Here is a 27,044-nt window from a genome sequence, read left to right as displayed (position 1 = left end):
TGGAAAGTAAAAAAGATGCGCAAGCCCGGAATCGAACCGGGGGCCCAACGATGGCAACGTTGGATTTTACCACTAAACCACTTGCGCTTAGTTATTTGATGGACAAATTATATTTTCAGGGGATACAGAGTCACAGAATTGGACTTGGTTTGAAGTGAAAAAAATGCATTTATTGGCATTTTTGTGTTTATAGTTGGTAGTGCTATTCTGAATGATGAAGTAGTTGTCTTTCCTTCCTCAATTCACCATGTTTTGGGCCAATTTTTCAAATTCCAACCAAAACGGGTTACCCAGCCGCGCGTGCAAAGCTTTCAGAAACGGCCAGTCCCTGATGATGGGATAGTAAATAGCTATCATTGTAAACCCTTGACTAGCCATCGATAGCACGTTATTCTGACTTGTTGAACAGTCAACACCTCATTGGGGCTTCACAGAACGGATCAATTGACTTTTTACATCATCTCTTTACCGTGTGTATCGCGAGAAAAGAAGCGAATAATTACGTGGTTCATATAGAAAGTGAAAGAAAGGCTAGGGACAAAGCACAATGGAATCACCGCTAGATTTCACAAATGATTTGGATATTGCCGTATTAGATCAGGTTGTCGATACGTTTTACAAGGGGTCGGGTGTGCAACAAAAGCAGGCTCAAGAGATCTTGACAAAGTTTCAAGAGCATCCTGATGCGTGGCAAAGGGCTGATAAAATCTTACAATTCTCTAACAATCCGCAAAGTAAGTTCATTGGGTTGACTATCTTGGACAAACTGATCACTACAAAATGGAAACTTTTACCAGAGGAACAGAGAGTGGGTATTAGAAATTTTGTCGTCGGTATGATCATCACAATGTGTCAGGACGATGCATTGTTCCACTCGCAGAAGAATTTAATAAACAAGTCTGATCTGACTTTGGTGCAGATCTTGAAGCAAGAGTGGCCCCAGAACTGGCCGGACTTTATCCCGGAGTTGATCGGTAGTTCGAACTCTTCGCTTAATGTGTGTGAAAACAATATGATTATTTTGAAGCTGTTATCTGAAGAAGTCTTTGATTTTTCTGCCGAACAAATGACTCAGGCCAAGTCATTGCATTTGAAGACTTCCATGTCTAAAGAATTCGAACAAATTTTCAAATTGTGTTACCAGGTACTTGAGCAGGGATCCTCCACATCATTGATTGTCGCTGCATTGGAGTCCCTATTAAGATATCTACATTGGATTCCTTACCGTTACATCTATGAAAGCAACATCCTAGAGTTATTGAGTACCAAATTCCTGATGTCTGCCGAAACAAGGGCCATTACGCTGAAATGTTTGACAGAAGTTTCGAATTTGGAGATTCCCCAAGACAATGCAGCGATCAAGACCCAGACAGTGTTATATTTCCAAAACAGCTTGCAACAGATTGCGAATAACGTGATCCCAGTTACCGCTGATTTGAGAGCAACTTACTCTACTGCTAGTGGCACCGATCAATCTTTCTTACAGGATTTTGCAATGTTTTTGACCACATACCTAACGCGCCACAGAACCCTTTTGGAGGATTTATCTGCAAGTGACGGAAGTTTAAGAGATTTACTTCTCAACTCTCACCAGTATCTAATTCAATTGTCCAAGATAGAGGAAAGAGAGCTGTTCAAGACGACTTTGGACTATTGGCATAATTTGGTTGCTGCACTATTTCTTGAAGTACAGCAATTACCTCATAACGAGATGAATCCTCTAATGCAATTATCAATGGGATCTCAGTCCATCACGAGTAACAGTGGTGCTCTAAACCCAGAGTTTTTGAAGAGGTTCCCTCTCAAGAAACACATTTACGATGAAATTTGTTCGCAACTTAGATGGGTTATCATCGAAAACATGGTGAGACCAGAAGAAGTTCTGATTGTGGAGAACGATGAAGGTGAAATTGTAAGAGAATTCGTTAAAGAGTCTGACACTATTCAGCTGTACAAATCCGAAAGAGAGGTTTTAGTCTACTTGACACACTTGGACGTTATAGACACGGAGGAGATCATGATTAGCAAATTAGCAAGACAAATAGATGGTTCAGAATGGTCCTGGCACAATATCAACACTCTGTGTTGGGCTATTGGTTCGATCTCTGGTACAATGAGTGAAGAGACCGAAAAACGATTCGTTGTTACAGTCATCAAGGATCTTTTGGCACTAACTGAGAAAAAGAGAGGCAAAGATAATAAGGCTGTGGTAGCGTCTAACATCATGTACGTGGTTGGTCAATATCCTCGTTTTTTGAAAGCTCATTGGAACTTTTTGAGGACAGTCGTCTTGAAACTATTCGAGTTCATGCACGAAACTCATGAAGGTGTCCAAGACATGGCGTGCGATACCTTCATTAAGATTGTGCAGAAGTGCAAGTACCACTTTGTTATTCAACAGCCCAGAGAGAGCGAGCCATTCATTCAAACAATTATAAAGGATATTCAAGAGACAACAGCAGATCTACAACCGCAACAAGTTCATACTTTCTACAAGGCATGTGGTTTGATCGTTAGTGAAGAAAGAAATGTGGCTGAGAGAGATAGGTTATTAAGTGACCTAATGCAGTTGCCAAATATGGCTTGGGACGCCATTGTTGAGCAATCTTCAGCTAATCCTGACCTTTTGCTTGATTCAGAGACCGTCAAAATTATTGCAAACATTATCAAAACAAACGTCGCAGTTTGTACATCAATGGGGGCAGATTTTTACTCACAACTTGGTCACATATATTACAACATGCTTCAATTGTACAGAGCCGTATCTTCCATGATTTCTGTCCAAGTGGCTAATGATGGCCTAATCGCAACCAAGACTCCTAAGGTCCGTGGTTTGAGAACGATTAAGAAGGAAATTCTAAAATTGGTGGAGATATACATTTCCAAATCAAGGAACTTGGATGATGTCGTTAAAGTTCTGGTCGAGCCACTTTTAAACGCCGTTCTAGAAGATTACATGAATAATGTACCGGATGCCAGAGACGCAGAAGTCCTGAACTGTATGACTACAGTCGTCCACAAAGTGGGTCATATGATCCCACAGGGAGTCATTCTAATTCTACAAAGTGTTTTTGAATGTACTTTGAACATGATCAACAAGGACTTCACTGAATACCCTGAACATCGTGTCGAATTCTACAAACTATTAAAGGCGATCAATGAAAAATCCTTCAACGCTCTCCTCGAGCTTCCACCTGCCGCATTTAAGTTGTTTGTGGACTCACTATGCTGGGCATTCAAGCACAACAACCGTGATGTGGAGGTCAATGGTTTGCAAATTGCTCTCGATCTAATCAAAAACATAGAGAAGTTAAACGGCACACCTTTTGCTAATGCATTCTTCGAAAACTTCTACTTCACTTTTGTTAGTGAAACCTTCTACGTGTTGACCGATTCTGATCACAAATCTGGCTTCTCGAAGCAATCTCTGCTGTTAATGAGATTGATTTCGCTCGTGGAAGAAAATAAGATTGCTGTACCAATTTACTCAGAAAGTGATGCTCCTCAGGGCACTTCGAACCAAGTATATCTGAATGAGTACCTAGCTAACATGCTTGGTAGTGCATTCCCACATCTGGCTAGGGAACAAATTATCAACTTTTTGTCGGCGTTGATTAAGCAATACAAAGATCCATCCAAGTTCAATGGTACATTAAGAGATTTCTTGGTACAAATCAAAGAAGTTGGAGGTGACCCAACCGATTATTTGTTTGCTGAAGAAAAGGAAAAAGCCTTGGTTGAGCAAAATAGACTAGATAAGGAGAGAGCTGCTAAGGTTGGTGGTTTGTTAAAACCATCCGAGTTAGACGACGATTAAACGCCAACGCAGCACGCTACAAAATCGAATGCCATTGAATCTTGTCAGTACGAATCAAATATGTACAAGTATTGTTATATAGGAAAATCCCCCGTCACAGAGATCAAGCATTGGTTGGAGGTTTCTTGATAGAATCCTGAATCTTCACAAATGAGCCGTTAGGACCAGCTACAGAGCCTTTAACCAGTATAACTCCGTTCTCGTCATCGACCTTCAAGACTTGAACGTTTTGAATAGTGACGTTTTTGTTACCCATATGACCAGGCATTTTCTTCCCGGGCAAGATACGACCTGGGTCCTGATTTTGACCATAAGAACCACCATGTCTGTGCATAATAGAGACACCATGGGAAGCTTTCAAACCTTTAAAGTTGTATTTTTTCATGACACCTGCAAAACCTTTACCCTTGCTTATAGATTTTAAGTCGACGTATTGTCCAGCTTTGAAGAATGATGGCTTTATGAGAGTCCCTAGCGGTAGTAAACCTGCATTATTCTTGATCCTAAACTCACTGACTTCTTCCTTAGGATTTACGTATTTCGAGGCATAATGTCCCAAGAGTTGTCTGCTCACCTTTGCAGGATGCTTCGACCCATATCCCACTTGACAAGCGATATATCCATTTTCTTCCACAGTTCTATGCATCATCACTTCAACATTATCCAATTTTAGTACAGTTGCGGCTACTCTTTTCCCATTAGTCTCATCAAAAAAAGGCATCATACCTTCCTTCTTCGAAATTGCTCCACAACGTAGTGGTAGCCATCTTCTTAGTTGTGCTTGTTCATGACAATGGTTGATCTTGGGTGCTTCCAGGTTTATAGTATTTACAACACTGGGAGCAATGAGAACCGGCCTTGTCGAAGAGTTTCTTACAAACGTCAACTTGCACAGATTAGGCCACAATGATTTAGACATGATACAATGGGCTGCTGGTACGTTTATAGAAATATTGTAATATCGACGGTCTTTGGCTGAATTTTCTTCAAGCTTATAAGAATTTGACCATAATAACAGTGAAAGGTCACGTGAATTTGATAGTATATAGTATAAAGCTGGCTTGACGAGTATTTACAAGGCTCATTTGATCTTCTTGTCTTTCAATTTGATGGTCTCGCTATTTACATAGATTCCCTTACCTTTGTATGGCTCTGGGGGGTGAAATTTCCGCAGATTTGCAGCGAATAGGAGAACTTGTTGCTTGTTACAGCCCTCGATCAGCAAAGAGGTAGGCGCTGGAGACTTTACAGTAATCCCTTCTGGTATTGTAAGTCCCTGCATAACGGAGGCGCCAACTTTGACGTTGACAAACGTGTTATTCTGCTCCAATTGTGCTCTGTAACCGGTACCTACGAATTTCAGCGAAGCCAAATGGCCCTCGTTGACACCAATGATGTGATTATTTAGATGCGACCTCACGGTACCCCACATGGATCTCTGCATTTTCTCCTCAGGGTTCACCACGGATACGGTAAGTTTGGCATTGTCGTCCTCCAGTTTCACACTCACAAAATCTGGGATCTCCATCTCGATACGGCCCTTAGGGCCTTCAATAGTAGTAATTTTGGATAGAGACATGGATTTGTTGCCCTTACGGATTACTTTAGGGACTATTAGCGGTTGAACACTAACCTTTGTCTGAGGCGTTAGATACACTGCTGCACTACCGATGTGCGACCTCAATGCACCGGTCAAAGAGAAGAACCGTTTTAAACCAAGCGACATCGTTGCAAACAGCCTCAACTATCACGATCCAATGGCTTCAAGTGGTTTTTTCACTGTATGAACCTGACTTTTAATAAATTTCAACTATTTTCACTATCCGGTAACGATTTTTTTTTCAATTGAAATATTTCAATCTATGAAGTAAGCTCATCGCCTGGTTAAAAGTGCTCAATAAGGAGTAGTAATACAGTTATTGGAGACCACTAACAGTATTTGGAGTCAAGATGGTTAGAAAATTGAAGTATCATGAGCAAAAACTGCTGAAAAAGGTTGATTTCTTGGACTGGAAGCAGGACCAAGGTCATCGCGACACTCAGGTCATGAGGACATACCACATCCAGAACCGTGAGGATTACCACAAGTATAATAGAATATGCGGTGACATACGTCGTCTGGCAAACAAACTATCGCTTCTTCCGCCTACAGATCCTTTCAGAGTGAAGCACGAACAATTGCTGCTGGAGAAACTGTATGCCATGGGTATTCTGGCGACCAAATCCAAAATTTCTGACCTGGAAAATAAGGTAACAGTGAGTGCTGTTTGCAGGAGGAGACTACCCGTGATTTTACACCGTCTGAAGATGGCGGAAACAATACAGGATGCAGTTAAATTCATAGAACAAGGACATGTCCGTGTGGGACCAAACCTGATAACGGATCCAGCCTATTTGGTAACCAGAAACATGGAGGATTACGTTACTTGGACGGATAACTCGAAGATCAAGAAGACAGTGTTGCGCTACAGAAACCAAATCGATGATTTTGATTTTTCCTGAGTGTTTAATATGTATCTGTACAGTCCTATAATTTTACACAATGTTACTTAACTCACGTTGTAGTTATGAGAAGTACCGATTTGTCTTCTTAACTCATCTGAGCCACCGGAGTGTGGTAAGATTTGGCCCACGCCGGGTGGTTGCATAACGTCTTCTTCGTTCAACAGTCCACTTACACGCGAATTGTAAGCCTGCTGTTGTTGATATATTGGATCCATGTGACTAGTCATGGTATTGCTACGAGTGTTTGCGGCGCTGGCAGATCTGATGGATCCAGCAGGTCTGTATTTGAAACCACCAGTCAATTGAGAGGGATCTGTCATGACGATACTTTGTCTCAGTTGATGAGGTGCAGCTGGCTGACCAGAGTTTTGTAAAGAATGGTAGGAGCCATTGTTACCGGTATAGAACATTTCTGGATGATCCATTGGATTCACAGCGGTACCGTTAATGACACCCGGTTGAAATTGTGCTTGCTTGTACTTGCCTCTAAAGGAAGTCAGCGAATGTGATGATGAAGATGACGGTAGGTATGCAGGGGACGGTAATTCACCGATACTTTCCAATGTCTGCGGATGGGCATATTGTTGTTGCTGTGGGAAAGGCATCGCATGTGGGGCATATTGCATCGGGAATTGCCGTTGGGGCATGTATTGCTGAGAGTTTTGGTCCTGAACTGGGTAGTGTTGGGAATTTTGGTCCTGAACTGGAAAGTGTTGAGAGTTTTGGTCCTGAACTGGATAGTATTGGGAATTTTGTTCCTGAACTGGATAATATTGTTGTTCCGGATATGACTGCAGAGGTATTGCAGCTGAGTAGATGGAAGATGCTACTCTATGTGACTCCGCAGGTGCATTTAGATGGAGATCTGAGGGTCCTTCCACGGTTTCGTCTTCTTCTTCCTCCTTTTTGTCCTCTGGCTCATCTATGTGGTGTTGCTTCACGGTTCCATCCCGATCTAGGTACACTTTGTAGATACTCTTCATCCGTTGTATATTTTCCTCTTCTGCAGGCGAAATGCCGATGACATGGTCGTCATCGGATTGCTGTTGCAACTCTGCGCGGATCGAGCTGTCAAGCTGATTTAGTACGTTTCCCATATCAACACTGTTCGACCTATCAGCGGTCGTATCCGCTCGCGAATGTTCAACATCAAATCCGCTGTGATCTTGAACGTACTGCCTAGTAACCTCTCCTGCAGTGCTTTTCACAGGACTCTGCTCCAAAGGTGGATTTGACGAAGAACAAGACTCACTAGGCGGTGTCTTATCACTCTGAGTATAGTTGAAATCCGTTGAAGTGTAGGGACTCAACGTGGAACCAACATTGTGAGAAATTCTAACCTCATTCTTCTCAAAAGGTAAAGAAACTTGACTTGCGACCCTGGAATTCGTATTGGACGCCAAACGGTATGGGCCATACTCTTCATTCTTTAGTTGACGCGCAAAATCCCGTAGAGATGAACCGTTATCCTCTGGAAGCACAAATGGGTCCGTGTCTCTTCTACGACTGAAGCGCCCGTTATTTGGAGGCAAATAACTTTCATCGTCCTTTTCCTGGGTTACAGATCTCAATTGATACTCCCTGCCCTCATTGGTGGGCAAATACTCGGTATCACCTTGGAAATCTGGGTCGTTATCGTCCTGCGACTCACGTTTATTCCTCCTATAGACGATCCACAGTATAACAGCAAATAGAATCAACACACAACCAACTGGAATCGCTACTGCAACCCCAACGGTAACAGCATTGCTATCAGAATGCTTTTTGCACGATTTATCGCTACCACTACACCCTGAACTGGTCGATGACCGCTTCATCACAGTGGTAGGCTCCATCAAAGTGGTAGGCTCCATTTGGATTCGAACAACTTTAAAACACTTTTCTAGTACTATTGACCACCACTAGTACGTTCAAATCGCTTGACAAGTTGTAATCCGATAAGAGGTGGTGGTAATCCGGTGACAATTAGAATTTTATTCTACTTAATCGCGTCGAATCTCTTCGAGATGCAGTTGTTACCAATTGGGAAACCGAAATACGCGTCGCTAAACAAAGTTGATTAACATTTAAGTTTTAGAATTGGGGAGTTAATAGACTCGATCTTGACTTAAGAGGATTGAGTTTGAGCTTGTAACCGAATAGTTGAATTTCTGGAGCTTACTCCACGTCTCAGAACTCTTCTAAGTAGACTACAGATCGAGCTGTGCAACTAACACTAGCTGATATGATGGAGTGATTTATGGCACTAGCATCGCTAACGGTTTGCTTGTAATAAATTGTAGTCTGTCACTTCTAAATGGGCTCCAAAGTGGGCTTCACAGTCGGGTTTACCGTAGCTTCACAAAGGGCTTTCAATTGCGGTAGCAAGCTTAACTTCCTATATTTCAGATCGTTTCGTTGGTTGGAATAAGGATGCTTGTTAAGATCCTCTTGATCATATAGGACACACATCATAGCTGACTTACAAAATATGTTAGCTTGGAGATGAATTATTCGCTTGCGCTACATAAACCATCAAGTAGGGTGGATTTCACAATTCTATATGATGCACAATGCAATCCTAAGTGCCATCATGGATACATTTCATTCATCATAATCATCTGTTATGACTTACATCTTTGAACTTGTCTTGCTTACTCAGCACTTTGGGTAGATTTTTCATGCGGCTGAACCATACCTAATGATCATGGTAGAATAGTTTAAATTAATAAATTCTTTCTACTGCAAGTATAATTGATTCCATGGGCCTATAGGTTAAGTGTACCGTTCAATTCAAGAGGTATGACTGCGGTGGAGAAACTGGGCTTTGTTGAGAGGTTTTTGACATTATGGATTTTTCTATCTATGTTAATCGGGGTACTTCTTGGGTACTATGTTCCAGAAGTAAAAGATAGACTTGGTTCATCGAAATTTGCAGATGTTAACATTCCTATGGCTGTAGGACTAATATGGATGATGTACCCAATTCTATGCAAGGTTAGGTACGAAATGCTGCACAAGGTTATGGCTACAAAACAAGTTTGGAAAGATATTGGATACTCAGTAATAATCAATTGGCTTGTGGCACCTCTGATAATGGTCATTTTGGGGTGGGCAACCTTGCCTGACCTGGTGGAGTACCGTAGCGGCCTTGTGCTCGTTGGAACGGCTCGGTGCATAGCAATGGTACTTGTATGGAACAGGTTGGCGGGTGGAGATGAAGAATTTTGTGCAATCGTCGTTGCTATCAACTCTATGTTGCAAATTGGACTTTATGGACCACTCTCCTACCTGTTTGTTGTGATCTTTTCGAGAGGAACTCATATGGGGATAAGCATGTGGCCAGTTGTTCAAAGTGTGCTAGTGTTTCTAGGCATCCCTCTAGGTGGTGCAGTCTTTACTAGGCTCGTGTTGTACAAAATATCACCAACATTTTATGACAAGAAGTTCATCAGGATTTTGGCTCCTACCTCGTTATTGGCGCTTCTGTTCGTTATTATCATAATGTTTGCAATGCAGGGACATGAAATCGTTACCAACATCAAGACGGTCCTAAGGGTTATTGTGCCACTGTTGGTGTATTTCACATTTATGTTCTTCTCAGTGCTGGCATTTTGTTACTATTTCTGTGTGCCATACAAGCTAACCGTCGTACAGAGCTTTACAGCTGCTTCCAATAACTTTGAGCTCGCAATTGCAGTGGCTGCAAGTGTCTACGGTGAAGCTAGTAAGGAAGCGATGGCTGCCACGATTGGACCGTTGGTCGAAGTTCCAGTACTCTTAGCATTTGTGCACGTTTTATTATTTATCAAATCCAACTGGTATGATCGAAAGACTGAACTCTGTGGTTGCAAGGAGGATTGATCTGAAGGTTGGTATTTAACACCTAAGTACTACAATTTGACTAAGATGAATACGCGTCTTGTGAACTCACAAACCGTGCATTGGAATCATATGAACATATGAGAAATAGTTCCAAAAAATACATGAAACACAACGATGGCAGCTTTACCTGTATAAGAGAAACGGCGCCCGGATGGCTCTGGTAAAAGGCAAGAACCATGTTCGTTATAAGTAAGCAAAAGCTTATTCTTGACGCCGATTTCCCGTCCATCATTGCGCTTACTCCATTAGAAAGTGGTGAGAAAAGATGAATAATTATGTTATGGTGAAATGTTTTATATAATGAAAATTTTGGCAGGGTAAAATTGAGAACGTCAAAAGTAATACCGATCTTAAGCTGGGTTTGAAGCTCGATGAGGGTGTCTTACCCATATAGATCGCACTTTAATGTCTTCGAAGGTGATTGGAAGTGTTTTAAACCGTTTGAAAGGTGGGAAAGTGGTTGGAACTAAGTTGGAGCCATCCGTGCGGGCGACAAACGGTGCTACAGCGTTAAAATATAGAAGTTATAATGCTTCGTTGGAAATCGAGGATTTTCAGTCGATCTTACCAGAGAAGACGTTTGCAGTGAGTAGTGGGACCAAGGAGCCAGTTGGATTCGAGTTAATCAAAAGTCGGGATCCGAGGTTTTTCCAATTTAAAGATTACTATGTTTTACTCTTTAAAGATGAAAAATTGCTTAAGGAATATTACCAGGCCACCCAGCTTGCAAGGATCCATAAAGTTCGTGTTAAGTTTACGCCGCTGCCGAGTGGCCAAAGGAGTGAGCATGTTTATTCTCACTATGTTGAGAACTTAGAAGCGGCTTTCGAGTCGAGCAGGATGTATACAGAACAGTACAAAAAAAAACGGCCTTTCGATCAAGAAACTTTTGATCTAGCCCAATTGCAACAACGGGTGCGACCCATTGAAGAGCGATCAGCCCTAGTTTGGAACCTCCCGCCCGAGATGAGGTCACATAACCTTATGGACAGGTTCTGGTTTTACGATATAAAGCACTGTTTCAAGCTCTACTGGGACGACTCGATCGGTAAGACGCTGTACTACGTTGCATTTAATGATCGGAATGATTGCATGAAATTCAAAAGGAACTTTCACGGAGTTTATTTCGATGACGATCCCAAGTGGAAATTGCTCGTTGAGACGTTACATTAGTATATAAGAAGCTTACAACTCTCTCCAGGACTCGCGGACCATTTCCCAAGCGGTTGATCCATTTGAATCTTGTCTTAAAGTCTCCTGAGCTGTGTAAACCTGTTTGGACTCTTTCTCCAACATCACGTATTTTTCCCAAATCCCACTAATCCTCCATACAAGCACTATGCTATCTTCCTCATCGTAAGCATTACTGTTATCGTTCCCGGTGTATTTGCACCAACCGATCTTGCACCTGTCCCGCCGCAGTCGGGCATCACTATCACCATCTCTGAGCATTGGGTTCTTCAAATGCACGCTACACATCGACCATATGGAGTCCAAATATTTTGGTTTCCATCCCGAAGGAACCAAATTCTTCAATGCGTGAGTCTTGTTTTTAGTTGTCTCTTCATTAGCCTCCTTCGTGGTGGAGATTTGGAAGATATGCAAAGTTTGTTTATCGGATACCACTGCCAGCTTGGTACCTTTTGGGCTGAAAGACATTTCATAGATATCGGCTCTATCCGAACCTCGTCTAAACTCCTTGATCAATGAGCCGTTATGGACGCTAAAGACCCGGATCAGTGTTCCTTGTTCGGAACAGGTTGCTACCATAGTTCCCTGATGATTCAGCCGCAAGAACCGAATTGGCGACTTATGTGCCTTGATAATCGAAGTTGGTAGCAGCTGTGTGCCCTCTGGGTTCTGATTGTTACGTTTCAACCTTGCCAAGTCAGCAATATGCACTTGACCTACACTTCTCGCAGACGGGAACGCTAAAATCCCATTTACACCGCTAGAACCCGCATCTGAGGCTCCATTTACCATCGAATCCTGCGATTCCCGTCTGTAACGTGTTTGTGTCACCACGAAGTCAACAATCCCATAAGGCGAGATCTCCAGCGATGGGCATATCCTCTTGGGCGTAGTGTTGAACTGGAAAACTTCAACTGCAGATTCTAACACAACAACGATATGTATTCTTGACAAAAAAACTTGCCTGATTGGAGACATAAATTTCAAAATAACACTTTCTCGCTGTTGTAAGTCATCCCATATTACTAGCTTATTCAATGGGTATCGAGGTCTCTTACCACCACCAACGAGTGCAGTATAATTTGTCCGGTAAAGCATCCTCGTGTAGCCAATCCCACCACCAGCACCACTTAAACCATTCTCGTCAGCCTCTTGAAACCTTTTCGTAAGCTTGCAAGCCAGCGGATCAGTGTTGTAGATCATGAATCCATCCTCTGTGGCCCCACTAAAGCAAGAATCATCCTGATTAAATGCTACTTGCAAGAACCGTGCCGGCCGTCCCGCCTGTGACTCCACGATGGCTTTTCTGACATTCATCGCAGCACTCCTGGTCCTCTTCAAAGGTGTTGTTAAAGCTTAATGCCCTGATTACTCGTTAATATACACTTTTAGGTTAAACCGTATAGCTCACGTGACTTAAGCTTTATTGGGCGTCACACTGCCTGTTATAATCCACTAGGCCTCGCTATCGGCACTATCACCGATTTCCCAGCATGTGGTGATGGTCGCGTAGGTCGAGCAATTTATTGCGGAATTTTATCACCCTTTTTCACTATCTTCTAAGCTTATAAAGATCTACGAGACCAGTCAAAGCATCGTAACTGACCCATGCTTGATACGAGTGGTACACCAGCAACTACCACACACGCGCACTGCATGCTGCGCATTGTGTTTCTATCTAATTCACCTTTCTGTGCTCGCTGTGATTTTCTGTCGCCGTGCCAGTTTGTGGAATAATAAAAAACAGCTCGTTATCACGCTCCTAGTACCACACAGACATAGTTCAAGATTTACAAGAACTGCCCGGTCACTGAGACCACCATCCCATTGCTATAGACCCACAATCAAGACTGTGGAATTCGCTCTTTGTTTTAAATTTATTGAGTATTATTCTAACTTTGAAACGATTTACTGACATTCGCTAGCTATTAGAAAACAAAAAGGTGCCGAAAGGACAGATATAGTCGATATAACTAAAGAAAGCTGTTGAAAAGGCCTATTATATGTATACCAGCGACCGTAAGAGACCCTGCACGAATGGAAATGAAGCTTTGGCACAGAGAAGGCTGGCCTACCAATCTAAGAGGCCCTGTTTGGCTCTTGGAGGCGCCGTTGCCGCTGTTGGCGTCGACATGGATCGGTTCATCCCGAATGTAACGTCTGGGAGTGCTTATAAGGCTTCTCCATCACTGAAGAGCTTTAATGTACGCGATTCTGAACTTTTAGGGAGGTCTCCCTCTCCGGAGAGACTTTCTAGTCCCGGATTCTTTCATGACTTGAGACAGACGGGTCATTATGAGGCTATAAATGGTGAAGTTAGGGATAGTGAAGCTTCTAGAGTCTTGGAGGGATCCTCGAGTGCTTTTACGTCTATGATGGTAAGCGGAACAGACACTCCGAAGCTTTCATTTGAACATAAGAGGCACAGAGAATATATAGCAGACTCTTTGGGATTTCAATCACCACAAAGAGTGCTTCAATTTACTACTCCAGGATCAAGATGCGATAATAAAGCCGGTAATGGGCCTCACAAGACTCGCCATACAGTTGACCAACATCACCATTACCTGGCTGTGGACCCTTTGACTACGGCTTTGCCTCCAAGTAAAGTTATGGCATATTTGGCTACATCTGCTTTCTCCAGAATGAACCAGAGTTTCTCTTTTGTGTCTAATGATGATGGAAACAGACCCGCTAGGAGAATGAAATCGCATATTCCGTATAGAGTACTAGATGCTCCATGTCTGAGGAACGATTTTTATTCTAATCTGGTCTCGTGGTCAAAAAATACTGATAATGTAATGGTTGGGCTCGGTTGCTCGGTGTATATGTGGTCAGACAAGCACGGTGCCATACCAGTGTTGAGCCATGACTATCTGAATCGCAAGCATGATGTTGTTACTTGCGTTTCGTTTTGTCCCCAGAATCTGCTATTTGTTATAGGTACCAAGCAGGGACGCGTACTACTGTTTGACCAAGAAGTGTGCCTAGAGCGCCATCGCGAAGAGGATTCCTTGACTCCCTTGTATGAGTATCAATCTTCTACTTTGAGAGGAATAAGCTGCGTTCAATGGCTTCAGAAAGGTATCACCAGTAGCCTGTTGATTGGGGAAGAATGTGGTGATATAAGCTACCTAATAGTGAAGGAATCGTTACATTTGCTTGAAGCCACCTATCCTAGCCAAGATAAGTCTGAAGATAGCCGCAGACTTGGCACACCCACTAGATCACAATTTCAGTACAGTGATAATTATCAGGGCTACAAATTAGAATGCTTGTCAAAATTTCAAGCACAAGCTCAGCAAGTTTGTGGTACGTTCAGCCGCTACAAAATACCCTTTAACACAGTTCCACAAAAATGGGTACTAACAATTCATCACAGGTATCTCGCTTAATGAAGATCAAACTCTCCTGGCAATTGGTGGTAATGACAACTCTTGCACACTCTGGGACGTATCTTCGATCCAAGATCCAAAATTAAGGTTTATCCTACCACACAACGCTGCTGTGAAAGCTGTTGCCTTCTGCCCCTGGTCGAAGTCTTTGCTGGCGACAGGCGGCGGCAGCAAAGATAGAACAATCAAATTTTGGCATACTTCTACAGGCACTCTGCTGGATCAGATTGAAGCTTGTGGGCAAGTTACTTCACTCATATGGTCGACGAGGTACAAGCAAATCGTTGCAACTTTCGGGTTTGGCGACTTGGACGATCCCATTCTCATTACGCTTTACTCATATCCAAAGCTCACGCCGCTAAAGCAAGTACACTCTCCAACCCCATTAAGAGTGCTTAGCGCAGTAGCATCTCCAAATATCACATCAATCTGTGTAGCCACCAATGATGAAACTATAAGATTTTACGATTTATGGAACGACAAAGAGGAAGTCATTAACGAAGCCCACGAACCAGGCCTATTTGGGTCCGAAATAATGGAATATGTCGAGGGAATCGAAGGCGGTCACAATAAGATGATAAGATAAAATATTCAAATGAAATTATGTAATTTTCCGGTTTAATATCATGTTTTTAAATTAAATAAGTTCAAATTAATGATTTAATGTCTTTGCTCACCATCTTTTGAAATCAGCTTTTAAATTCTCCTTGCCGAAGTGTGATAAACTAGTGAGAGTTCGTTATAACCTACAAATTTCAGATTGCTTGATAATTACTTGCAGAATTGCACAATGATCCGAGTTGTTATAGTGATCATAAATCTTAGCGACCAATGCTCTAGCTTCTTTGCCATCCTATCAGGTGGAGCTACTCCAGCTACATAGATTCGTTTTGATTTTCATGATCAATTCCTAAAAACCTCGACGCTGATCCAGGGTTCGGTATTCGAGCCTGTAACAATGTCTTTCTACTTTAAATTCTGATAAACTAAATTAGGAAAATCAACTAGACTCTTAAAGGTGACGATAAGCTATTCGTCCGAAGTCATGCACCAATGACACATGTCAGATATTCAAGCTACGAGAGTATGACAAGCGCCAGCTAGAAAGAGTCTCAAATATCTAGAGGGTTGAGTTATTAACAACTTTGAGTAATCGGAAAAAGTCGCCTCCTCGTAGTAGTGATAGTAGTGATCCGTACTAATGTTATGTCAATTCTACCCGGCAGAAAAACTGTGGTCCAAGTTTCATTTGGAAACAATGATTGTTATTGGGCAAGATACTTTGGCTCAACAAGATTATCTCGAAGGTCCATCAATCTAGACTGAGTACCTTGGCGGCTGTTGAAATATATGAACCACGCCATGTTCCTGCGCAACATATTTTTTCTATTAGCACTAATCGTTAATATAGCTAAGTCTTACAGCATCAGGTATGTACCGCAGCATGCACCTAATAACGTCACGGAAGCATTTCTAAATTGTCTGGAAGACAGCTTAGGGCACTTAGATTTTAATGTAACGACTGGACCAATCGGAAGGATAAATATGATGCCTTCTACTAGACGAAACTTTACACCAGAAGAGAGGCAGGCAATACTCCACTGTATAAACCTCGCCTCTGCACATCTACATTTTGAATCCCAGTCAGCAGTCTATGAAGATGAGTTTACGTTACGTTCCACCGATATAAGTTGCTTGCGTACATTTTTCGATTACAGGTTACAAATAATAGAGGGAACTAGACAGACCTCAATAGGCAATTTCATGGGCCTTGATATAGACCTTGCGATCAATGGCTATAGCCTTAACTGTGATGGTCATTTCTACTCCATTGGCCATTCATATGTGACCTTCTTCACACCGAAGGGGGATACACAGATTAAGTATTACGCATAGATACCATCCGTATTATTACCCTTTTCGTTGCCAGTGGTTACGTTCTTGGCGGGAAAGAAGAGGCCTTATCATATCATTGAAGATACCTGGATAAGATAAGAGATAATGCTGTAGATACATTCCACTTTCTACAAGCCAAGATACGGTTATGATTGAAGCTTATCTGTTTTCTGGCTCAAAAGGTGTATATCCTTTCAGTGAAGGTCAAGATAAGAAGAGAGAGAATGTTTTAGATTAGGAATCATCATACCATTATTTGGACTTCAAAGCGGCTGCTCATCGCACTTATGAACGGCAATTTAGGTTTGCCACCTGAAGGCGCTTGTAACGTCAAAGAAGAACATACTGCTGCTCGTTAGATTTATGATTTTATATTCAATTAATTCCCACAAGAATGGGATAAAAAATACGGTTTGTCAGCTGGCGTTGCAACAAAGATATATCATGATGGAAAGAAGACCACATTGAAAGTCTGAGGTAGTATTAATAATAGATATACGACCAGGAAATTACTTAAGGAAGAAAGTTATCAGATAAGGAAGAAACCCTGCACAATTCGATAAACCATAGTTGTAGCTTGTCTGACAAACTGAAATGACATTCAAAATGTCGACGAGTTTCGAATTCCCAAGATATGTGAGGCAATTAAATTTAGGATAAAGGCGCCAATGAATTAGGAACTTTAAGGTACAATAATTATTGGCTATTCATTAGCCACAGAGATTTCCAATGAAAGAAGTATTAGAATTCATCTTTTTGGATTCTGCATTTTGGTTTTTCTTGAGTGGCTTCAATTCAGATCCGCCAATTTAGATCAAGTTTTACTTTATTGGTAGAATTGAAGCTGTATGTGAGAATCTGCTAACAAGCTGCTAACAAGCTGCGGTTATATAAAACTTGGTTTTGCATTAATCTAATATCAAGTTTTCGGTAAGCATTTACGGCTTGCATACATACTGTGGAATGGTCTATAACCTTATTTTTTCAAATCTAAACGATGGTACCGGACTAACATCGGATTATGCTCAGGTATTAAACAATTTATGATTGATGCTTCAACTTCGGTACAGCATGCAATTCGTTACAGTGAGCATTTAAATAGGCACAAGTCTTAAAATTTGTCAAGAAGTCGTCTTTCTCTCACCAAAAATTGTTAAGAAGTTTCTCCGATACTTGAAGAAACCCAAATCGTGAGCAGTAAGTAACCTATCAAGAAAGTGACACGTACTTTATATGTTCTGTGTAAAATGGAGGAAGTGGGATTTTTTCATGATAGGAGCGAGATATCTTTTGTTTGCAAATGCTTTGTCAGTTCCTAGTGGAGTGACCCGAGGGGAAGTTCGCTCACTATAACACATTTTCAAGGGCCAAACGCATAGATAGCTAAATAAGCTCTTTACGAGTCTGCTGTACCTCAAGATGAGCGACAGTCCACGTAAACGAGATATGATGAAGACGTACTTTTCGCAGAAGTACGATAAAGTGCTGGACTCACTTTTGGTTGCTGACACAACTGCGGCGTTAGCATGTGCTGCTGGGGTCAATTCACATCCAAAGAAAATACCTAACATGGAGGTAGTACAAGGCATAGCTAGTTCATTGTTCAATGCATCGATAGAGAGGTTGAAAGTAGAAAAAGATGGGTCCTTGCCGTCCAGTATAGCAGATACGACAGAGAGTTCAGATGATTTTTGGAAAGATGAAAACTTTAGGCAGGAAATAGATGCAGAAAGCCATATAACAACTATGGATTCTGTAGAGAAGACTGCAGTAAAGATTGAAAATAAGACTAGAGAACATTTTGTGGATTTATTCGTTGAGAAGCTTATCACTAAGATGATACCAGACAGATTGCCCGAAAGAGAGCATTTTGGAGAATTATCAGAGGAAGAGAAACGCAAGTCTCAGACTGTGTCTGCTACCGTTCTTACAAAAAATCTGAAGAAATTGACACCGAAGATGGGAGAGGTCTTTGAATTTCAAGATTCTGTTGTGCGTTTGCTAACTTGGAGAAATTCGTCTGGAACGGTCACCATGTTGATTCTTTGCACAATGATTTGCTATAATCCAATGAATTTGATCACAATGCCACTGCTATACATCGCCTTTGGGCTCATGGTCCCCGGATATATGCAAAGACATCCACTTAGAAGAACTCTGTATCCTGTCAGGAAAGTTTATGGAAGATCACTGTTGAAGGATATCACAGATAGTGGCACAGGGAGAGCTTGGCATCCGCCGGGTGCTATTCAGGAATATTCGTACGGAGCTCAGACGAACGATAGCGATTCGCCCTCTTTGGAAGATCCATTGAGCAACGGAGTTGAATTTGTAGCAAATTTGCGTGATATTCAAAGTGCCACTACCGCAACAGTTGCATTTTCAGAATCGCTGGAAAAATTCGTATATGGTACTGCTGGTTTCAAAAATGAACGGTACTCTACTGTGGTCTTTCTCAAATATATATTCTGGTTCTGCTTTTTAGGCATTGTATCCAAGTTTATCAATTGGAGTCTGGTACTCAGCTTTTGGATTTGGTATAGTATGATTAAATCGCATCCAAAAGTTAAGAAGATGCTCGGGCCATTCAAACAGAATGCCAAACAAGAGGTCGCCAAAACAAAGAAAAGCGATGGTTTGGTACTTGATGAGCCTCCCGAAGCAAAATTTGTTGAAGTTTATGAGATATATCAACAAGGTATAACGCCGCGCCATTGGGAGTTTTATAAGTATTCCAATCAGGTGTTTGATCCTTTGGACAAATACAGAAAGTTGCAGCAACCGCCTCCGGGAGTATTTTGCTTGGACGAAATCCATCCTCCAAAGACGTGGACATTTGATGAGAATTCTAAATGGGAAGTTGATTACAATGTTGAAAAATGGGCAACAGAGAGAGGTCTCAAGTACAGCATGGATGAGGAGTTTCTTGTGGACGACTCATTTAAGAGACGTAGGCTAGCTCGGAGAGTCCTCAGATACGCCAGTCCTGCGCCTAAACCTTCATATAAGTACAAGAAATAGCTTATTAAATATTAAATGCATAAAGTCATGATTTGTTATGGTTACAATTGGCTTGTTACGATGGAACGCCATCGAGCTCCGATTTAGACACCTCGTTCAACAACCTTTTCCAATTCTTCCTATTACTGTGGATCGGTACACGTAGAAGATTGAGGTATGAGACCAAAACTAGTATGAAGAAGCAGCAAACCGTGACAGGAGTCAACATGGTAACAAAGTTTCTTCGAGAGACCACTTTTTGATAAGGACATGTCGCGTAAGGGCCACCAGTAACCCAACAGTTACTAACAGCAATTGAGTTCATATCAACCCATATCTGAATGTTTTGGTAGGTTGTATTGGCAAGATGCATAATCAACGAGAATTGTTCAAGTGGAGTTCTCGGTAGTGCGAACCTATAGTCATCGGGACAATGAGATTCGGAACGACGATCAAAGGCAAAATAGGTGTCCGAAGCTTCCGTAACCGCCCATTCATAGGCTCTCTCTGTATATCGACAAAGTGCTTGATACTTATCGTAGCAGTTGTTGACCTCCCAAAAAGCGGAATGGTTGGACACTGTGTACTTGAGAACAGCACAATTGTAGGCTACCAAAGAATCGCTATTCTTTGGAGTTGCGGTGTGCGTAGTTACGGGCTGGTCTGTATCCCACGACCAGACTACACTATGATTCAGTATAGTCTCTATACTGGTGAAATTATCCTTGGAGTACTGATTTGCAATTATGGGAGAAAATCCCATGTTTGTATACTCTCTAATCTCTGCAGGTGTGAAGTCAGCTTCCAAGTACCTCCAACTAATGGAGGAGATGTTCATCAGTTGAGCAACCGTATTTGGTGTTTCGAGAGTCTTATTTCGCACATCATAGTGTAGTATTGAGCTGTCGAAGATGTATGGCGTTTCTGAATAATTTAAGGTATTTGACAGCTCGGTGATAACTACCCTTCTTCGCTTGGAGTAGAGAAAATTGTTCAGTGTGGGCCAGCCACTACTGGATAGGCCAGAGTTGTCATAGGTAGCCCCCGCCAGTTGGTCATTTCGTAGATCATCTGGCGTATATATTCTCAGGCGACCCATAGACTGATCTAATGTGTACGTTATATTGGGAACCGATCCAGACGACGGAACCACACTGCCATTGGAACTGCTGTTTCCATATAGGGCTGCATTGGAGATATTCAAATGCAATGTCAGAATATTGGCTGATAGATTGTCGTCTGTCATATTCACAAAGCTTTCAAACGCCAGTAAAAAAGTTCCGAGCTCAATATCTGTATTTGCCAGATTGTAAACACTATCATTCTGTTGTAAATCTAGCCGGAAGCTTTGCACACCATTTTGCATCAAAGATTGGAATGCTTCGAGAGATTCTGTGTCATTTACAGATTCGTCATTAAAAATAACATTTCTTAGATTCACTCCCACTAGTGGTAGCTGATCGATAGTAACATTCGACATCAAGTCTCGTTGTGATCGTATGGCCATTTGTTCTTGACCACTCAAGGACGGCAGGATGTCGAAACTTGCATGAGCTATTCGCAGCAACAACGCCATCCAGACAAAGAATAACGTTGCAAAGCTGGTCATTTCATACCTTCAAAGATTCCGAAATACAGCACAATGGGCTCAAAGCGGTTTCAACTCTTACTGTGGTTTCTTCAATTAAAGTTAGTTTTCTATAAGGATACGATGAGTTGAAAAATTTCAATTATGACTATCACCAACAAACTGATAAGCCGGCCATATAAACACCGATGTCCAGCCAAGAGCCCTCAGAATCAGAGCTGGTGGATGGGCCTCCACAATTGATCACTCCTGGTGTCCAGAGAGTTTTGCAGCGAGAGGTTGTCACTGGTTTTTTGGCAAACTTAGTAATATATCCTATGCTGGTCATCTACTATTTGACCACTTTCTATTATATTTCAACCAAAGTTGTTCCCTATACATTCATTGATGAGCAATTCCATGTTGGTCAGACTTTAAAATATGTTGGTGGACATTGGACGCATTGGGATCCCAAGATAACAACCCCTCCGGGGCTCTACGTCCTTGGCTGGCTAAACTACAAAATCACCTCTACTTTCACTTCCTGGACGGCACTGACTGCGTTTAGGTTGGTAAACCTAATTGGTGGTATTGTCGTTCTACCGGTTTGTGTTTTAAGACCGCTGTTCCTATTCAATGCAATTGGATTCTGGCCTGTAGCTCTAATGTGTTTCCCTCTACTTTCCACATTCTATTATTTATACTACACTGACGTGTGGTCTACAATTTTTATCCTACAATCATTTACGTTTGTGCTGACTCAACCATTCGGTGCCAAAGCAAGCATTTGGCTTAGTGCGATTTGTGCCACAATTAGTTGCACTTTCAGACAGACCAACATCATATGGACCGGATTCATTATGCTTATAGCGGTGGAAAGAAGGGCTATGATTCAGAAGCAATTTAATACCAACAGTTTTAATAATTATTTGAAGCTCTTTATTCATTCTGTTGACGAATTTGGTGGCACGGTGCTACCATATATGCTTAACTTTGTCCTTTTCTTCATTTACCTTGCGTGGAATAGATCCATAACCTTGGGTGATAAGTCAAACCATTCCGTGGGAATTCATTTGGTACAACTTTTCTATTGCTTTGCCTTCATAACGTTCTTCAGCCTACCACTTTGGTTCTCCCGTAACTTTTTGAGACTGTACAGAACAAGATTCTTTTTGAAACCGTTGAGAACAATACTAGAAGTCATAGTGATCATGTTGGTGATAAGGTTCTTCACCGTTGTGCATCCATTCCTCCTGGCCGATAACAGACATTACACCTTTTATCTCTTCAAAAGGCTCATTGGGAACCAGAGAAAGCTTATCAAGTACGTTTTCATGGCACCAGTATACCATTTTGCGACTTTTGTCTATATGGAAGTCTTGAGGCCAAGTGAGATGAAATTCGATCCAGTGACTCCGCTGCCAATTAAGGATCCCATCGATTTACCCATACAGCTTTCTCACATTTCCTGGACAGCGCTGATTATTTGCACCTTCTTGACCATCGTCCCATCACCACTCTTTGAACCTCGCTACTATATTCTGCCTTTTTACTTCTGGAGGATATTTGTCACTTGTAGCGCAGAACCAATTCTGGGTGAACTGGTTCCATCAAAGGAAGGCGAAGAGCCTGTCACAATTGCATCTACCCAAAGACTAGCATTTGAATTCGTGTGGTTTATGGGTATTAACATCATCACTCTCTACATATTCGTGGCCCGTCCATTTACTTGGGCATCAGAATCGTTCCTACAGAGAATCATTTGGTGAAAGGAATATAAACAAACGGTTTCTTATATTTAATTTATTATATAGATTTCATAACGGCTTAACGAAGAGTACAATATATATGGACATATAACAATAATGATAAAAAGGAATTGAACGGAGCTTACAATTCAACATTCTTAAATTCTTCCTTTAGAGACTCAACTTTGGTATCATCTGTTTTTTGAGCACTCTCGTCGGCATTTGATCTGTCTTGGCTAGTACTGGTTGAATCGCCTTTTTCGTCAGATTTTACTTGTTCCTCGCTGGCCTTACCAGTCTCCACAGACGATGCAACTTCCTTTATTTTTTCAATCTTTCTGTCTTTCTCAGCATCTTCCTGTTCCTTGACTAACTTTTGTTCCTCGACTGGGGCTTTCGCCTCTGTCTTTTGATTCAGTTCACTCTCCGGTAGATCTCTAGTGGTAATAATATCTTCCTCGGTTGAATTATCATCTGTCAGAACAGTTTTACTTATCTGAGTCTTGTCTTTGGTATTAAAAGGACTCACTGATTCGACATTCTCTGAATTTTTGGTTGATTCCTGGGACTTGATCAAAGCTCTCTTTTTGAGTACCTCAAGGTAGTCCTGAACTGGACCATTCGATTTCTTATCTCTGAAGACCAATTCACCATCACCAGAGAAATAATCATCATTATCGTCGATCAAATACCAGTTACCGGCTTCCAGGTCGTTGGCAAAATCCAATAGAAAATCCCCCCAGTTCTTTGCGACGACATATTTGGTGTCAAAATCTCTGCCAAAGATTATCACTTGCGCGTACTCGCCCTCTGGACCTGGTGCCAAATCAACACCGACATGATTTCCTGCATTATCCGTTAGCAGTGGAATCCATGCTGGATGCGCGTAAACGGGCTGTATCGCGTTTGGAGGTAGAGATTTCTGCTCTGGGATATGTGGTAACTTGAACTGTCTTCTCTTAGCCTCTTCTGCAGAGTTGGTTGTCGAAGGAGACATCGTTGCATCTGGTTGAGGCATTCTACTCAAATTCTTCGCGACGCTTCTCCATTTCTCTGTCATCTCAACAACCTGATCCAGAGTCATCAATTGCAACCCATAGATCAACCCAGAGACACCAGTCATAGACTCAAGATCCTCTTGTCCATCATGAATCCTCAAGGAGACTCTGACTGCTGCTGGGAAAGCGATAGCCAAATCTTCCTCTGCGTGTGTGATATCATTATGTGTACAAGGATCCCCTAAAGTCGCATTCAAATCCGGATTGTGTTCTGTTGTCCACGAATCAATATGTCTCCATGCCAGTAAAACCTCTGACACCCCCTCCTTATCCGTATTCTCAAATTCATCGATATTAATTTCCTGATTACCATTTTCCAATCCAATATTCATCTCTTCATCTCCCAACTCATCCACACTGTTCAAATGTACCCTTGAAGCACTCACTGGGTTCCCTTGGTTTACTCTACGACCCATGTTGAACCCTGGATCCGCGTTTGGATCGTACTCAGCATAATGATCCTCAGTACTTAACGAATAAACAAGCTCTTTCAGTTTTTTTTTGAAAACGTTCATCTTGCAATAATAACAGACCTTTTAATAAACCTCAATAGCTCCAAACAGGTCCCTTATCGTCTGTTTGGTGCCTCTTAAACGTTCAACCTGCTCCTGTTTTGTTCAGATTTCATTTTGGAAAATTCGCAGTGTCCGCAAGAACGCTCGAGACCAATATCTTTACTCAAATAGGATAAATGTCAACAAGAAGCTGGAAGAATACGATCCAAAAGCACAAATTCATTGATCTACAAGCTACAAAGAAGGTTGATACTGGTCGAGATTAATTGAACAGTGATGAGTGGTGGAGCAATGAAGGATACGATGGAAAAGAAGGTTTTACAAGCTGGCGATGAGCAGGTGAAGAGTCGACTAGAAATGTTGCGATCCAAAAGCTCTTTGCACCGGGCGATTTGTAAGAAACGTGGTAGTGGTGATGGGGTAGCCAAAGTTCAGAAATTGAGGATTAGACACAAGTTTGCTTCTCCCACAGATAGTCTTCTTTCGCCTTGTTCACAGAAACTGACTCAACACAAGGCCAAGTTGTTTGTGGCTAAATCTAATCCCACGAAGTTGAATTTTGCTACAAAACACCAACAAAACTCTGATGAGGATGAGGATGAGGATGATTGATAAGGGAATATTGGAAAAGGATAATGTTTAATACCATGGAATGTTTCACATAAACATATATAGGGAATAGCGAGAGAAAAAAAATTTGTATTCACAGGAGTGGAGGTTGAATGATCATCTTAGTTCTTGAATCTTGCGTCGACGACTGTGTTCAATAGTAGTGCTTCGTTGTCAAGAATGACTCTGTTTGGAGAACGGGCCAGAATTTGAGCGATCTCTCTTGCAGTGTCTAGTCTTTTTAGCTCGACGTAGTCCTTGGATTTCTTAATAGCCTCACCGATAAGTTCAGCAGATTTCGCTTCACCCTGTGCTTTGACCACCATTCCTTGTTTCTCCTGTCTGGCCTTGTCCACGACAAAAGCTGCTCTTTGAGCGTCCTGTTGTGCGATTTGCTTGGCCTCAACGGCGTTAGTGAACTCTGGAGAAAAGGTCATATAGGTGATGGAGACGTCATCTAGTAAGATGCTGAAATTACTGGCACGACGCACTAAATTCTCACGGATTAAGCGTGAAACCTTCTCTCTCTGCGTAATCAGTTGCGATGCGTTGAATTGGGCAACCACAGCCTTCAAAACTTCATTCACAATAGATGGCAAAACTCTTTCACCGTAATCCTGACCCAAAGTACGGTAAATGGTGGGCAATTGTTCCACGTTAGGGCGAGATAGCACTCTACAAGTAATATTGACCATCTGCAAATCCTTAGTACCAGTTAAAGAAGCCACATTACGTGGTTTGGCTCTCACATCATATACTACTGGAGTTTCTAACCAAGGGATGATAACATGAGTACCTTCATTATAAATTCTCGAAGAGACACCACCTATGCGTGAGTAGACGATGGCTCTATGACCACCATCAACGTTAAAAAGTGCAGAGTTTAGGAACAAAGCTGCACCACCTAGTAGAATAAGTCCACCAGCACCGGCAAACGCACCACGGCCAGGACTTCCACGAGGACCACCGTTAGGTCCTCCCGCCTGAACTTTTGACAATTGTTGTTGGAATGCTCTAGCAAACCTTTGGAAATCACCAGCAGATCTACTCATAGCTGTTCAGTCTTGCTCTTTAATTCTTAATGTTATTCATCTTATAGTTGAAGTTCTTTGCCACCTTTAAAGGTTCTTGTAAAAAAGTCACGTGATATAGTCACCATAATAAAGCTAAAGAGTTCAGTATGGTTAGTTTAGTAGCCATTGAGTGGTATAGGGTGTGCGATTGGCTCCAGGTGGTACATGGGAGTTGATTGCTGGTTTTTTCATTAATCAGTCTTTTCTTTCAAGATCGCGATATTAATTGAAAAGACGAAATATAGTTCTTCCCGATTATCTCATTCCAGGGCTTCTCACTAGTTGTTTTTTGGATTTGCAATGTTTTGTGTCTCTAATATACTCTAATAGTTACGCATTATCTGTACGACGTTTGGTTTTACTATGAGGTCGAAAGATTTATCCTTAATCTCTTTGTATGGCTTTTAATATATGGCAGACATCAGTATCAGCTTTCGATTATGGCCTGAGCTTTTGTTTGAGAAGGTACAGAACTTAAGAACCCGAAGCTTATTAGTTTATTTCTCCAGAGTCCACGATCGTTACCAAGCTATTGTCAGTGCTCATGGAAAGCTTTTGTATTAACCTTTATTAATGATAATAATGTCATGGCCGTTCGGTTAAATCGTCTTCCTTGAGATATCTCATTCGAAGCACTTCTCTTCGGTAATAAAAAGACAGGCTCTTTATGTCTTGAAACAGATTATTAATTCCCACTAAATTCCTCTCGAATACAATCCAAACTGTTGAATTCTGCTGTCTGCTCCTCTTGAGGAATAGTATTAATACTAGGTAATTTTTCAATCTCCAGTAAGGCTCATTAGAAG

At 41.7% G+C, this 27,044-nt stretch overlaps 16 protein-coding genes and 1 non-coding gene across 17 annotated transcripts; 9 read left to right on the top strand and 8 right to left on the bottom strand.

Moving 5' to 3' along the window:
• Positions 1–16: 16 nt before the first annotated feature.
• On the bottom strand, positions 17–87 carry TDEL0Gtrna5G. Its single transcript has one exon. It is a non-coding gene; the product is annotated as a tRNA-Gly (tRNA).
• Positions 88–547: 460 nt separating this feature from the next.
• On the top strand, positions 548–3,817 carry CRM1 (exportin CRM1; the record flags this gene model as incomplete). The annotated part of the gene is made up of 1 exon (XM_003682666.1): positions 548–3,817. The coding sequence occupies one exon, from the start codon at positions 548–550 to the stop codon at positions 3,815–3,817; it is 3,270 nt and encodes a 1,089-aa protein (XP_003682714.1).
• A 103-nt stretch (positions 3,818–3,920) lies between these two features.
• MRPL9 (mitochondrial 54S ribosomal protein uL3m) lies at positions 3,921–4,736 on the bottom strand (the record flags this gene model as incomplete). Its single annotated transcript, XM_003682665.1, has 1 exon — positions 3,921–4,736. One exon carries the CDS (start codon positions 4,734–4,736, stop codon positions 3,921–3,923), a length of 816 nt encoding a protein of 271 aa, XP_003682713.1.
• A 162-nt stretch (positions 4,737–4,898) lies between these two features.
• Positions 4,899–5,543, bottom strand: MRPL6 (mitochondrial 54S ribosomal protein uL6m; the record flags this gene model as incomplete). Its single annotated transcript, XM_003682664.1, has 1 exon — positions 4,899–5,543. The coding sequence occupies one exon, from the start codon at positions 5,541–5,543 to the stop codon at positions 4,899–4,901; it is 645 nt and encodes a 214-aa protein (XP_003682712.1).
• Positions 5,544–5,767: 224 nt separating this feature from the next.
• IMP3 (snoRNA-binding rRNA-processing protein IMP3) lies at positions 5,768–6,319 on the top strand (the record flags this gene model as incomplete). Its single annotated transcript, XM_003682663.1, has 1 exon — positions 5,768–6,319. One exon carries the CDS (start codon positions 5,768–5,770, stop codon positions 6,317–6,319), a length of 552 nt encoding a protein of 183 aa, XP_003682711.1.
• Positions 6,320–6,366: 47 nt separating this feature from the next.
• Positions 6,367–8,175, bottom strand: TDEL0G01320 (uncharacterized protein; the record flags this gene model as incomplete). The annotated part of the gene is made up of 1 exon (XM_003682662.1): positions 6,367–8,175. One exon carries the CDS (start codon positions 8,173–8,175, stop codon positions 6,367–6,369), a length of 1,809 nt encoding a protein of 602 aa, XP_003682710.1.
• Positions 8,176–9,103: 928 nt separating this feature from the next.
• Positions 9,104–10,165, top strand: ARR3 (Arr3p; the record flags this gene model as incomplete). The annotated part of the gene is made up of 1 exon (XM_003682661.1): positions 9,104–10,165. One exon carries the CDS (start codon positions 9,104–9,106, stop codon positions 10,163–10,165), a length of 1,062 nt encoding a protein of 353 aa, XP_003682709.1.
• Positions 10,166–10,591: 426 nt separating this feature from the next.
• PET54 (Pet54p) lies at positions 10,592–11,359 on the top strand (the record flags this gene model as incomplete). Its single annotated transcript, XM_003682660.1, has 1 exon — positions 10,592–11,359. One exon carries the CDS (start codon positions 10,592–10,594, stop codon positions 11,357–11,359), a length of 768 nt encoding a protein of 255 aa, XP_003682708.1.
• A 12-nt stretch (positions 11,360–11,371) lies between these two features.
• Positions 11,372–12,694, bottom strand: HSV2 (phosphatidylinositol-3,5-bisphosphate binding protein HSV2; the record flags this gene model as incomplete). The annotated part of the gene is made up of 1 exon (XM_003682659.1): positions 11,372–12,694. One exon carries the CDS (start codon positions 12,692–12,694, stop codon positions 11,372–11,374), a length of 1,323 nt encoding a protein of 440 aa, XP_003682707.1.
• Positions 12,695–13,380: 686 nt separating this feature from the next.
• On the top strand, positions 13,381–15,358 carry AMA1 (Ama1p; the record flags this gene model as incomplete). Its single annotated transcript, XM_003682658.1, has 2 exons — positions 13,381–14,689; positions 14,760–15,358. The coding sequence occupies 2 exons, from the start codon at positions 13,381–13,383 to the stop codon at positions 15,356–15,358; spliced, it is 1,908 nt and encodes a 635-aa protein (XP_003682706.1).
• A 764-nt stretch (positions 15,359–16,122) lies between these two features.
• On the top strand, positions 16,123–16,668 carry TDEL0G01270 (uncharacterized protein; the record flags this gene model as incomplete). The annotated part of the gene is made up of 1 exon (XM_003682657.1): positions 16,123–16,668. One exon carries the CDS (start codon positions 16,123–16,125, stop codon positions 16,666–16,668), a length of 546 nt encoding a protein of 181 aa, XP_003682705.1.
• A 1,419-nt stretch (positions 16,669–18,087) lies between these two features.
• On the top strand, positions 18,088–19,689 carry PEX28 (Pex28p; the record flags this gene model as incomplete). The annotated part of the gene is made up of 1 exon (XM_003682656.1): positions 18,088–19,689. The coding sequence occupies one exon, from the start codon at positions 18,088–18,090 to the stop codon at positions 19,687–19,689; it is 1,602 nt and encodes a 533-aa protein (XP_003682704.1).
• Positions 19,690–19,744: 55 nt separating this feature from the next.
• MTC6 (Mtc6p) lies at positions 19,745–21,277 on the bottom strand (the record flags this gene model as incomplete). Its single annotated transcript, XM_003682655.1, has 1 exon — positions 19,745–21,277. One exon carries the CDS (start codon positions 21,275–21,277, stop codon positions 19,745–19,747), a length of 1,533 nt encoding a protein of 510 aa, XP_003682703.1.
• Positions 21,278–21,444: 167 nt separating this feature from the next.
• DIE2 (dolichyl-P-Glc:Glc(2)Man(9)GlcNAc(2)-PP-dolichol alpha-1,2- glucosyltransferase) lies at positions 21,445–23,004 on the top strand (the record flags this gene model as incomplete). The annotated part of the gene is made up of 1 exon (XM_003682654.1): positions 21,445–23,004. The coding sequence occupies one exon, from the start codon at positions 21,445–21,447 to the stop codon at positions 23,002–23,004; it is 1,560 nt and encodes a 519-aa protein (XP_003682702.1).
• Positions 23,005–23,125: 121 nt separating this feature from the next.
• Positions 23,126–24,556, bottom strand: SMI1 (Smi1p; the record flags this gene model as incomplete). The annotated part of the gene is made up of 1 exon (XM_003682653.1): positions 23,126–24,556. One exon carries the CDS (start codon positions 24,554–24,556, stop codon positions 23,126–23,128), a length of 1,431 nt encoding a protein of 476 aa, XP_003682701.1.
• Positions 24,557–24,832: 276 nt separating this feature from the next.
• On the top strand, positions 24,833–25,168 carry BNS1 (Bns1p; the record flags this gene model as incomplete). Its single annotated transcript, XM_003682652.1, has 1 exon — positions 24,833–25,168. One exon carries the CDS (start codon positions 24,833–24,835, stop codon positions 25,166–25,168), a length of 336 nt encoding a protein of 111 aa, XP_003682700.1.
• A 119-nt stretch (positions 25,169–25,287) lies between these two features.
• PHB2 (prohibitin subunit PHB2) lies at positions 25,288–26,217 on the bottom strand (the record flags this gene model as incomplete). Its single annotated transcript, XM_003682651.1, has 1 exon — positions 25,288–26,217. One exon carries the CDS (start codon positions 26,215–26,217, stop codon positions 25,288–25,290), a length of 930 nt encoding a protein of 309 aa, XP_003682699.1.
• Positions 26,218–27,044: the final 827 nt, after the last annotated feature.

This window comes from Torulaspora delbrueckii, chromosome 7, assembly GCF_000243375.1.
Source record: "Torulaspora delbrueckii CBS 1146 chromosome 7, complete genome".
Lineage (NCBI taxonomy): Eukaryota > Fungi > Ascomycota > Saccharomycetes > Saccharomycetales > Saccharomycetaceae > Torulaspora > Torulaspora delbrueckii.
The sequence above is the reverse complement of the archived record's forward strand: the minus strand, read 5'-3'. Positions and strand labels throughout refer to the sequence as shown.